We start from the raw sequence: 13220 nt of genomic DNA, 5'->3' as shown, positions 1-13220 counted from the left end.
GAAGTTCACCGACCGCCATATTGGGACACCCAAGTGATGGGTGTCTCAATATGGAAACTGCTGCTGGTATCAACCTATTGCGCGGTACCACCAGTGGAAAACCGTCGCAGCACACTCTCACCACGCATGCAGCCTCTTGTGCGATACCACCAGCAGAACCCAGTCGCGAACACTCCTCCGCCGGGATCAGCCAAATGATTCACTGACTGCTGCCATCTTTGTACAGGAGGAGCGCATGCGCAGTTTTAATGTGACCGCCGCTATCTGTCTGCACAAAGATGGCGGCGGTCTGATTTACTGCACCTGCGCGAATTACGCCCAGGTGCAGTGAATCATTCGGCTGATCTCAGCTGCAGATGCACGACGTGTCTACAGGCCGAGAAAGCCGGTCACATTAAAGGGGTTTTCCCATGAACGAAAGTTAATTTTAAAAATTGACTGTGTCTGACCGTGTACGGAGCACACAGGAAGCAAAAGACAATACTGACATTCCAGCAGGGGATCACAGTGGTTTCATTTTGTGAGGTAAAATATTTCACGGACTTTTTGTGAGGTAAAATATATATATAAAAAAAAAAAAAAAGTCCGTGAAATATTTTACCTCACAAAATGAAACCACTGTGATCCCCTGCTGGAATGTCAGTATTGTCTTTTGCTTCCTCCCCTGCCCAGGAGATGTGGTATGTTCGGTACACGGTCAGACACAGACAATTTTTAAAATAAACTTTTGTTCGTGGGAAAACCCCTTTAAAAATCAAATGTCAACACCAACATGGCTCCTCATAAAAAGTATGACAATGAAAGGAAAGCAGCAAAGGCACAACGTCGAAGACAACAAAGGACAAATGAGACTCTTGAAGAGCAACAGCATCGCTGGGACAAAAACCATGCATATAAGCGTAGGCGTCAAGCACATGAGTCCCCTGATGCAAAAGTCAATAGATTATCACAGGATGCCATTAGGCAACAACAGCGCCGCATGCCTGCCCCCATCGTGACATTACCGCCCTCCCGATGCGATAGCATCGGGCCTCCATCTAGTATGATATAATTGCACTAACTGCAGGTCCCCCATTACTAACCACAGTGGTGGTGGGCGATGTTCTGTCCATAGTGCAGAAGGCCACTCCTCAGTTACAGCTTTAAGCCCCCGTCACACTAAGCGAGGTCGCTAGCGAGATCGCTGCTGAGTCACAAGTTTTGTGACGCAACAGCGACTTCAGTAGCGATCTCGCTATGTTTGACACGTAGCAGCGACCAGGCCCCTGCTGTGAGATCGCTGGTCGTGTCGGAATGGCCTGGACCTTTTTTTGATCGTTGAGGTCCCGCTGACATCGCTGAATCGGTGTGTGTGACACGGATTCAGCGATGTCTTCACTGGTAACCAGGGTAAACATCGGGTTACTAAGCGCAGGGCCGCGCTTAGTAACCTGATGTTTACCCTGGTTACCATCGTAAATGTTAAAAAAAACAAACACTACGTAATCACATTCCGGTGTCTGTCAGGTCCCTTGCCGTCTGCTTCCCGCACTGACTGACTGCCGGCCGTAAAGTGAAAACACAGCACAGCGGTGACGTCACCGCTCTGCTGTTAGGGCCGGCGCTCAGTCAGTGCAGGAAGCGGACGCCGGGGGACGCGAAGGTGAGTATGTACTGTTTGTTTTTTTACATTTTACACTGGTAACCAGGGTAAAAATCGGGTTACTAAGCGCGGCCCTGTGCTTAGCAACCCGATGTTTACCCTGGTTACCCGGGGACCTCGGCATCGTTGGTCGCTGGAGAGCTGTCTGTGTGACAGCTCCCCAGCGACCACACAGCGACTAAACAGCGACGCTGCAGCGATCGGCATCGTTGTCTGTATCGCTGCAGCGTCGCTAAGTGTGACGGGGCCTTTAGATTTACAAAGCACAACCACAGTTGCAGGAAACGTTGAAATTGTTGGTGATCTTTCAGAGGTTTTAACCCCTTAACGACCGCCGATACGCCTTTTAACGGCCGCCGCTAAGGGTACTTAAACCACAGAGCCGTTAATTAACGACGCTGTGGAAAAAGTGAATAGCGACCCCCAGAGTCGGATTTTCTCTGGGGTCTCGGTTGCCGAGGGTAGCCGAGACCCCAGAGAACATGATTCGGGGGGTTTTTACCGACCCCCGAGTTGCGATCGCCGGTAATTAACCTTTTCCCGCGGTCGCAACAAAAAACAAACAAACCGCGATTTGCCATTTAATTTCTCTGTCCTCCGATGTGATCGCACATAGGAGGACAGAGAAATAGGGTCCCCGATGGCCCCCGATAGCCCCCCAATACTCACCTATCTCCCCCGGTGCTCCTCGTGGCTCCCGATGGGCGCCGCCATCTTTTTTCTGGGGGAAAAATGGCGGGCGCACGTGCAGTGCGCCCGGCACCCGGAAGATCTTTGGGGTCTCGGCTGCCGGGAGTAGCCGAGACCCCAAAGAACATGATCGGGGTCGGTTTGCACCGACCCCTGTTTTGCGATCGCCGGTAATTAACAGTTTACCGGCGACCGCAAAAAAAAAAAAAGCGATCTGTAATTCTCTGTCCTCTGATGTGATCGCACATCAGAGGACAGAGAAATAGGGGGATTCGGGGACCCTATCATACTCACCCGGTGTCCCTGGGTCCTCTTCTGTCTCCTCCTGCCGGCCGGCTTTTTCCTCATGGCGGGCGCATGCGCAGTGCGCCCGCCATCTGCTGACATCTGCCGGCCGGCAGGAGAGACGAGTTGGGGCTAAAATTGGGGTTAGGGTTAGGGCTAGGGTTAGGGTTGGGGCTAAATTTAGGGTTAGGGTTAGGGTTGGGGCTAAATTTAGGGCTAGGGTTAGGGTTAGGCTACTTTCACACTAGCGTTTTTTGGCTTCCGTCGCAATGCGTCGTTGGAGAAAAAACGCATCCTGCAAAAGTGCTTGCAGGATGCGTTTTTTCTCCATTGGCTTGCATTAGCGACGCATTGCGACGGATTGCCACACGTCGCATCCGTCGTGCGACGGATGCGTCGTGCTTTGGCGGACCGTCGGCACAAAAAAAGCTACATGTAACTTTTTTGTGCGATGTGTCCGCCATTTCCGACCGCACATGCGCGGCCGGAACTCCGCCCCCGTCTCCCCGCACCTCACAATGGGGCAGCGGATGCGTTGAAAAAACAGCGTCCGCTGCACCCGTTGTGCGGCGCTTACAACGCTAGCGTCGGAACGTCGGCCCGACACACTGCGATGGGCCGAGTACGACGCTAGTGTGAAAGTAGCCTTAGGCTTCTTTCACACTTGCGTCGGCCCAACGAACCGACGCACGTTGTGAAAATTGTGCACAACGTGGGCAGCGGATGCAGTTTTTCAACGCATCCGCTGCCCAGTCTATGTCCTGGGGAGGAGGGGGCAGAGTTACGGCCACGCATGCGCGGAAATGGCGGACGCGACGTACAAAAAAAAGGTTACATTGAACTTTTTTTGTGACGACGGGGCTAAAGTTAGGGTTAGGGTTGGGGCTAAAGTTAGGGTTGGGGCTAAAGTTAGGGTTAGAGTTGGGATTAGGGTTAGGGTTTGGATTAGGGTTGGGATTAGGTTACGTTTGGGATTAGGGTTGGGATTAGGGTTACGTTTGGGATTAGGGTTGGGGTTAGGGTTAGGGTTGGGATTAGGGTTGGGATTAGGGTTAGGGGTGTGTTGGATTTAGGGTTTTGATTAGGGTTATGGTTAGGGTTGAGATTAGGGCTGTTTTGGGGTTAGGGTTGTGATTATCGTTAGGGTTGTGATTAGGATTATGGATCGGGTTGAGATTAGGGTTAGGGGTGTGTTGGAGTTAGGGTTGGAGTTATAATTTGGAGGTTTCCACTGTTTAGGTACATCAGGGGGTCTCCAAACACGACAGCCAATTTTGCGCTAAAAAAGTCAAATGGTGCTCCCTCCCTTCTGAGCTCTGCCGTGCGCCCAAACAGTGGTTTACCCCCACATATGGGGCATCAGCGTACTCGGGATAAATTGGACAACAACTTTTGGAGTCCAATTTCTCCTGTTACCCTTGTGAAAATAAAAACTTGGGGGCTAAAAATCTTTTTTGTGGGAAAAAAAAATATTTTTTTATTTTCGCTACTCTGCATTATAAACTTCTGTGAACCACTTGAACATTCAAAGTTCTCACCACATATCTAGATAAGTTCCTTAGGGGGTCTAGTTTCCAAAATTTGGTCACTTGTGGGGGGTTTCCACTGTTTAGGTACATCAGGGGCTCTGCAAACACAACATAACACCCACAGACAATTCTATCAAAGTCTGAATTCCAAAATGGCGCTCCTTCTCTTCCGAGCTCTGCCGTGTGCCAAAACAGTGGTTTACCCCCACATATGGGTACCAGCATACTCAGGACAAATTGGAGAACAAATATTGGCATCCAATTTCTCTTGTTACCCTTGTGAAAATAAAAACTTGGGGGCTAAAAAATCTTTTTTGTGGAAAAAAAAAAATATTTTCTATTTTCACTACTCTGCATTATAAACTTCTGTGAAGCACTTGGGCATTCAAAGTTCTCACCACATATCTAGATAAGTTCCTTGGGGGGGTCTAGTTTTCAAAATGGGGTCACTTGTGGGGGGTTTCTACTGTTTAGGTAGATCAGTGGCTCTGCAAATGCAACATAACGCCCGCAGACCATTCTATCAAAGCCTGCATTTCAAAATGGCGCTCCTTCCCTTCCGAGCTCTGCCGTGCGCCCAAACAGTGGTTTACCCCCACATATTGGGTACCAGCATACTCAGGACAAATTGGACAACAACTTTTGGGGTCCAATTTCTCTTGTTACCCTTGTGAATATAAAAATTTTTGGGCTAAAAAAATCTTTTTTGTGGGAAAAAAAAATATTTTTTATTTTCACTACTCTGCATTATAAACTTCTGTGAAGCACTTGGGCATTCAAAGTTCTCACCACATATCTAGATAAGCTCCTTGGGGGGTCTATTTTCCAAAATGGGGTCACTTGTTGGGGATTTCTACTGTTTAGGTACATTAGGGGTCTGCAAACGCAACATAACGCCCGCAGACAATTCTATCAAAGTCTGCATTCCAAAATGGCGCTCCTTCCCTTCCGAGCTCTGCCGTGCGCCCAAACAGTGGTTTACCCCCACATATGGGGTACCAGCATACTCAGGACAAATTGGACAACAACTTTTGGGGTCCAATTTCTCTTGTTACCCTTGTGAAAATAAAAACTTGGGGGCTAAAAAATCTTTATTGTTAAAAAAAATATATTTTTTATTTTCACGACTCGGCATTATAAACTTCTGTGATGCACTTGGGCATTCAAAGTTCTCACTACACATCTAGATAAATTCCATGGGGGGTATAGTTTCCAAAATGGGGTCACTTTTGGGGGGTTTCTACTGTTTAGGCACATCAGGGGCTCTCCAAACGCGACATGGCGTCCGATCTCAATTCCAGTCAATTTTGCATTGAAAAGTCAAATGGCGCTCCTTTGCTTCCGAGCTCAGCCATGCGCCCAAACAGTGGTTTACCCCCACATATGGGGTGTCGGCGTACTCAAGACAAATTGTACAACAACTTCTGGGGTCCATTTTCTCCTGTTACCCTTGGTAAAATAAAAATTTGGAGGCAAAAAGATCATTTTTGTAGAAAAAATGCGATTTTTTTTTTTTTTTTTTTTTTTTTTTTTTTTTTTTCTTTTCACGGCTCTACATTATAAACTTCTGTGAAGCACCTGGGGGTTTAAAGTGCTCACCACACATCTAGATAAGTTCCTTAAGGGGTCTAGTTTCCAAAATGGTGTCATTTATGGGGGGTCTCCACTGTTTAGGCACATCAGCGGCTCTCCAAACGTGACATGGCGTCCGATCTCAATTCCAGCCAATTCTACATTGAAAAAGTAAAACGACACTCCTTCTCTTCCAAGCTCTGCGGTGCGCCCAAACAGTGGTTTATCCCCACATATGGGGTATCGACGTACTCAGGAGAAATTGCACAACAACTTTTGTGGTCTAATTTCTCCTGTTACCCTTGTAAATAAAAATTTGGGGGCAAAAAGATCATTTTTGTAGAAAAAATGCGATTTTTTTATTTTCACGGGTCTACGTTATAAACTTCTGTGAAGCACTTGGGGGTTCAAAGTGATCACCACACATCTAGATAAGTTCCTTAAGGGGTCTAGTTTCCTAGTTTGCATTGAAACAGTCAAACGGTGCTCCTTCACTTCCAAGCTCTGCGGTGCGCCCAAACAGTGGTTTACCTCCACATATGGGGTATCGGCGTACTCAGGAAAAATTGCACAACAAAATTTGTGGTTAAATTTCTGTTTTTACACTTGTGAAAATTAAAAAAAAATGGTTCTGAAGTAAAATGTTTGCAAAAAAAAGTTAAATGTTCATTTTTTTCTTCCACATTGTTTCAGTTCCTGTGAAGTACGTAAAGGGTTAATAAACTTCTTGAATGTGGTTTTGAGCAGCTTGAGGGGTGCAGTTTTTAGAATGGTGTCACACTTGGTTATTTTCTATCATATAGACCCCTCAAAATGACTTCAAAGGTGATGTGGTCCCTAAAAAAAAACATAAGGTTGTAAAAATGAGAAATTGCTGGTCAACTTTTAACCCTTATAACTCCCTAACAAAAAAAAAAAAAATTGTTTCCAAAATTGTGCTGATGTAAAGTAGACATGTGGGAAATGTTATTTATGAACTATTTTTTGTGACATATCTCTCTGATTTAAGGGCATAAAAATACAAAGTTTGAAAATTGCAAAATTTTAAAAATTTTCGCCATATTTCCATTTTTTTCATAAATAATCACAAGTAATATCGAAGAAATGTTACCACTAACTTGAAGTACAATATGTCACGAAAAAACAGTCTCAGAATCAGCGGGATCCGATAAAGCGTTCCAGAGTTATAACCTCTTAAAGTGACACTGGTCAGAATTGTAAAAATTGGCTCGGTCATTAAGTACCAAATTGGCTCTGTCACTAAGGGGTTAATGTTAAGGTGGGATCAAATAAAGTAAAGAGGCAATGTCATCAAATTTATTGCTTTGAATGGGACACACAATGTAATAGTGACAGAGCAGAAGAAAATCTTTTCTTTCTTAGGCTAACATCTTCACAAAATCCAAATGTAAGTATTTATCCCCTAATGAGTTAATTTTCTGTAAGTCAAGTGGATGCTGTTAGTTTTCACTGGGGGCTTGTACTTCTTCCCCTGTATGATGCTGACCAATCGTGGCGCTGTCATACAGCATGAAATTGACGGCTCCTCTTTATGCAAGCAACGTCTGCGGTATGAGGAAGGAATAAGGTCAATGTGAGGTGGCAGGCTTGTAGATTCGGGGACTAGGACTAGGCTTCCTGTCTGGTGGCTAAAGAGGAGGAATAAATTAGGAAGGGGGGAGAGGTCTGCAGCATAAATTAGGTTTGAAGATAAAGTGTCCAAGTGCTTCTGAGAGAACTGTGAAGTTTATTTTTTCATTTGAGGTATATTTGATACTGATCTTACTGTAAATTTATGGGTAAAATCTATGAAGATATACTGTTTATTGACATTTCTTAGATGGGAGTGACAGTCGGTGCTTATAAAGCAGAATGTACGCATCTAGCTTCTCCCTCCAAAGAATTGAAAAAACAAAAACAAACCTTTCATCTCTCGTCTCTGTAATTGGAAAGTATGTCTTCACTGTATACAGATTTTACAAATGAAAGATCAGTCCAGGAGGAGAAAAAAGATTTCTCTTAGGCTGCTTTCACACTAGCGTCGTTTGCAATACGTTGCAATGCGTCGTTCAGGAGAAAAAAACGCATCCTGCAAAGTTGTCTGCAGGATGCGTTTTTTCCCCATAGACTTACATTACCGACGCATTGCGACGTATGGCCACACCGTCATGCGACTGTTGCGTTGTGTTTTGGCGGACCGCCGGCACAAAAAAAATGTTACATGTAACCTTTTTTTGTGCGTCGAGTCTGCCATTTTCGACCGCGCATGTGCGGCCGAAACTCCGCCCCCTCCTCCCCGGACCTTGCAATGGGGCAGCGGAAGCGTCTTAAGACTACTTTTGCTGCCCACATCGGGCATTTCTTTCACAGCATGCGTCGGTACGTCGGCCCGACGCACTGCGACGGGCCCGTACCGACGCTAGTGTGAAAGCAGCCTAACATGTATATTATAAAGTTTCTTCTTTTCACATATACCATTGATATATGAAATAAAAACTAAGTTACTCTTTAAATAAGATTCTCCACAGTACTTAGTTTAACCTTGCAATTAACGTAACTATTGTAGTGAGCGACTGGTGGAGCGAGCATCTGTGCATGGAATAATCCAAATGAACCATTGTCTCTTCGTTTTTGTGGTTGGCAGGAGTTCCAAAGGGCGGACTGCCACCAATAATAGTCATGGCATGGCTTTGTACTTTTTAATATCTGAGACCATACCCTTTCTGTTCTCTAATAGGGTTGCTGTAGTCGGTAACGTGGATGCTGGAAAAAGCACACTCTTGGGAGTTTTGACTCATGGAGAACTTGACAATGGACGTGGCTTTGCCAGACAGAAGCTGTTTCGGCACAAACATGAGATTGAATCGGGTCGAACCAGCAGTGTAGGAAATGACATCTTGGGATTTGATAGCCATGGTCATGTTGTCAATAAGCCAGACAGTCATGGTGGAAGCTTGGAGTGGACCAAGATATGTGAGAAATCTTCGAAGATCATAACTTTCATTGATCTCGCTGGCCATGAGAAATACCTGAAGACAACAGTGTTTGGAATGACGGGTCATCTGCCAGACTTCTGTATGCTAATGGTGAGAATATAATATAATATCTTTTGTAAGTGCTCTGCCATCATTGTTCTAGTATTCCTGCTAGAAATTATTGAAAGAACTAGGTGTTTTGTTGAGGGGTGTGTACCTTCCCAGTGTGTGGGTGCCTTTTTTTGTACGATTGTCTGTCTGAACCGAGTGTTCTAAGAATACTGGTTTCCTGATCCACCAATGTAAGTGAGCTGGCAATCACATTACGAACCCGAAAAACCGCTCGTAATGAGTTTTAAGTTAACTTGAAAATTGGCGTTCTTAGCAGCACGTCATCCCATGTAAACCAGACGTGTGCTACCAAGAACAATGACAGTCAGCACATGGCACAATCTTATTAATGCTTGTTCTTTGCACCCGAAAATGCAGTTGGCGCCTTCACACAGGACATTAAATGGAGTCTTTTCACCCTCTGAGGGCAGCATGATGTAGAGGCAGAGACCCTGATTCTATATATGTGTGCTATCAGTGGCTGTTAACAACCACAGATTGGCAAATGTAAACCCATTCACAATCCATTCTGTGCTGCCAGTGGAACAGCAAAACACCAAGCTGTAAGAAAAGAGATGATCTAAAACTATTGTATGGGGACTACAGCAATACAGAAAATTTAGGAAAGCAGGCGGGTGCTCCTAAGGACCGCAGCTGAATAACCAACAGGACATGTGCTGCTTCTTTATATGTCAGATTACTAGACTTGGGCTCAAAAGTTCTCCGATCTGTCACCGGACAGCAGTTGTGCTTTTCTGAAATTTCAAGAGTAGAACGCAAGTTATTGTTTTTTAATTCTAACATGAAGCTTGCTACTATTAAAAGTCGTCAATATATTTTTCTTCCTTTCCTCAGGTTGGCAGTAACGCTGGCATAGTGGGTATGACAAAGGAGCACTTGGGATTGGCGCTGGCTTTGAACGTTCCAGTCTTTGTAGTGGTAACAAAGATTGACATGTGTCCGGCAAACATATTGCAAGGTAAAAATGAGGCATTCATCATATCCTATGTCGATTGATAACAGTGGAGTCTTGCTTCACAACGTCTGTTTTGATGCATTAGGCACACGTTATATTATTGTCATTATCAAGTGTAAAATGTGGCATTACCGTCCTCTGCTGGGTAATAAATGTGGCGTTGCCGACCTCTGCTGGGTAATAAATGTGGCGTTGCCGACCTCTGCTGGGTAATAAATGTGGCTTTGCCGTCCTCTGCTGGGTAATAAATGTGGCTTTGCCGTCCTCTGCTGGGTAATAAATGTGGCTTTGCCGTCCTCTGCTGGGTAATAAATGTGGCATTGCCGTCCTCTGCTGGGTAATAAATGTGGCTTTGCCGTCCTCTGCTGGGTAATAAATGTGGCTTTGCCGTCCTCTGCTGGGTAATAAATGTGACATAGCTGTCCTCTGCTGGGTAATAAATGTGACATAGCTGTCCTCTGCTGGGTAATAAATGTGGCGTTGCCGACCTCTGCTGGGTAATAAATGTGGCGTTGCCGTCCTCTGCTGGGTAATAAATGTGGCTTTGCTGTCCTCTGCTGGGTAATAAATGTGGCTTTGCCGTCCTCTGCTGGGTAATAAATGTGGCTTTGCCGTCCTCTGCTGGGTAATAAATGTGGCTTTGCCGTCCTCTGCTGGGTAATAAATGTGGCATTGCCGTCCTCTGCTGGGTAATAAATGTGGCGTTGCCGTCCTCTGCTGGGTAATAAATATGACATTGCCGTCCTCTGCTGGGTAATAAATGTGACATTGCTGTCCTCTGCTGGGTAATAAATGTGACATTGCTGTCCTCTGCTTTGTAATTAATGTGGCGTTGCCGTTCTCTGCTGGGTAATAAATGTGGCGTTGCCGTCCTCTGCTGGGTAATAAATGTGACATTGCCGTCCTCTGCTGGGTAATAAATGTGACATTGCCGTCCTCTGCTTTGTAATTAATGTGGCGTTGCCGTTCTCTGCTGGGTAATAAATGTGACATTGCTGTCCTCTGCTTTGTAACTAATGTGGCGTTGCCGTTCTCTGCTGGGTAATAAATGTGGCGTTGCCGACCTCTGCTGGGTAATAAATGTGGCGTTGCCGTCCTCTGCTGGGTAATAAATGTGGCTTTGCCGTCCTCTGCTGGGTAATAAATGTGGCTTTGCCGTCCTCTGCTGGGTAATAAATGTGGCTTTGCCGTCCTCTGCTGGGTAATAAATGTGGCTTTGCCGTCCTCTGCTGGGTAATAAATGTGGCATTGCCGTCCTCTGCTGGGTAATAAATGTGGCGTTGCCGTCCTCTGCTGGGTAATAAATATGACATTGCCGTCCTCTGCTGGGTAATAAATGTGACATTGCTGTCCTCTGCTGGGTAATAAATGTGACATTGCTGTCCTCTGCTGGGTAATAAATGTGGCTTTGCCGTCCTCTGCTTTGTAATTAATGTGGCGTTGCCGTTCTCTGCTGGGTAATAAATGTGGCGTTGCCGTCCTCTGCTGGGTAATAAATGTGGCGTTGCCGTCCTCTGCTGGGTAATAAATGTGACATTGCCGTCCTCTGCTGGGTAATAAATGTGGCGTTGCCGTCCTCTGCTGGGTAATAAATGTGGCGTTGCCGTCCTCTGCTGGGTAATAAATATGACATTGCCGTCCTCTGCTGGGTAATAAATGTGACATTGCCGTCCTCTGCTGGGTAATAAATGTGACATTGCTGTCCTCTGCTTTGTAATAAATGTGGCATTGCTGTCCTCTGCTGGGTAATAAATATGACATTGCCGTCCTCTGCTGGGTAATAAATGTGACATTGCCGTCCTCTGCTGGGTAATAAATGTGACATTGCTGTCCTCTGCTTTGTAATAAATGTGGCATTGCTGTCCTCTGCTGGGTAATATATGTGGCATTGCCGTCCTCTGCTGGGTAATAAATGTGACATTGCTGTCCTCTGCTGGGTAATAAATGTGGCGTTTCTATCCTCTGCTGGGTAATAAATGTGGCGTTGCCGTCCTCTGCTGGGTAATATATGTGGCATTGCCGTCCTCTGCTGGGTAATATATGTGGCATTGCCGTTCTCTGCTGGGTAATAAATGTGGCGTTGCCGTTCTCTGCTGGGTAATATATGTGGCATTGCCGTTCTCTGCGGGGAAACACAATCTCCAGATTATTATACAGTTATGAAGTCAGTTATGACATTGACATGAAAATATTTGCCCATTCTGAACACGGCTTAAGGCTCTGCCATGCAAATATCCTAAATTGAGTCTAATACCAAAGCGTTACGGAAATGTTCATACTACAGGGAACAAGTTGAACATTTAAAATTTTAGATTTTTATTTTCTTTCCTACAAATACGAAGAAAGTGAAATGTTTTGCTTATGTTAAAGATTATTAATACTTTTTTTTTGGGTGACTTTGTAGAAACGCTGAAGCTGCTGCAGAGGCTGCTGAAGTCTCCTGGATGTAGAAAAATCCCGGTCTTGGTTCAAAACAAGGATGATGTTATTGTCACAGCTTCCAACTTCAGCTCCGAAAGGTACAAATCTCTCGTCTCAATGGATATTTCTATTAGCTTAATATTAGGATGGGTAGATGGGATTATGACCATGTGACTGCCTCAGGCTTTGATGATCGCTGTAATCTCCGTACCATTGGATTCCTTTTAGGCCCTTTCACACTGTCTTTCACAGAAAAAGAAAAATTATCCTTGAGGGTATATTTATTGAAAAAATTCAGACGAAAAAACCCCAGTACTAAATGATTAAAATGTAACCTTTTATTATTAAATTATTAAAAGAACATCATGATAAGTGCACTGCACAAACCATCACCATAACAACAGACACAACCAATAGGAAAGGCCAGGGTGGTGCCTAGCCCTGCACTTCACTATGTGCACCCTACCTGGCAGCGGAGGTTGGCACCCTTTTACCTACGCAGATGGCCCCCCTGCTGACCGTCGGCTATCCCTACTATCCCTATTGGGCCCTTATAGGGTGGGATAGTTGATTAACATACATATGTTGTGCCGACTGTCATACTTAGAATCTGGTCCACAGGGATATAGTGGAAATGTGGGACTGTCCCTATCTTGTCCCTGCCTGTCAGCGGAGGTTGGCACCCTATTGACAAATTTTACGTGATTGGCGCCCCCGCTCCTCGACGGCTGATGCCCTACTTTATCCCTTATTAAATAGATATAAACCAAAAAATAGTAATATTAATAATAAGGTGCTTCAGTGCTTTAAAGTGCTACTAGTTGGAGGTATTCAGAGCTTCCTGCACATATATATGTGCACATACACATGTATGGGTTCTCTTAACATTCATTCATGACTCATATATGCAAGACAGAATACCAGCCTATTGGGAATATTATGCAATCGACACCAACCGGCCCCAGCCTGTATTTTACGTAAATGATCTTAATCCTTTTGTCCAGTCAAATACATATACC

General features: G+C 45.1%; 1 protein-coding gene across 1 annotated transcript in view; it reads left to right on the top strand.

Moving 5' to 3' along the window:
• Positions 1-13220, top strand: part of GTPBP1 (GTP binding protein 1) — a 76401-nt gene that overhangs the window by 52776 nt on the left and 10405 nt on the right. Inside the window, exons 5-7 of the mRNA XM_077278795.1 lie at positions 8456-8804; positions 9660-9783; positions 12185-12299. Coding sequence (XP_077134910.1) covers positions 8456-8804; positions 9660-9783; positions 12185-12299 — 588 coding nt within the window. The remainder of the gene's footprint in view (positions 1-8455; positions 8805-9659; positions 9784-12184; positions 12300-13220) is intronic.

This window comes from Ranitomeya variabilis, chromosome 8 (assembly GCF_051348905.1).
Source record: "Ranitomeya variabilis isolate aRanVar5 chromosome 8, aRanVar5.hap1, whole genome shotgun sequence".
In the NCBI taxonomy this organism is placed as follows: Eukaryota; Metazoa; Chordata; class Amphibia; order Anura; family Dendrobatidae; genus Ranitomeya; species Ranitomeya variabilis.
This window is presented reverse-complemented; position numbering and strand designations above follow the sequence as displayed.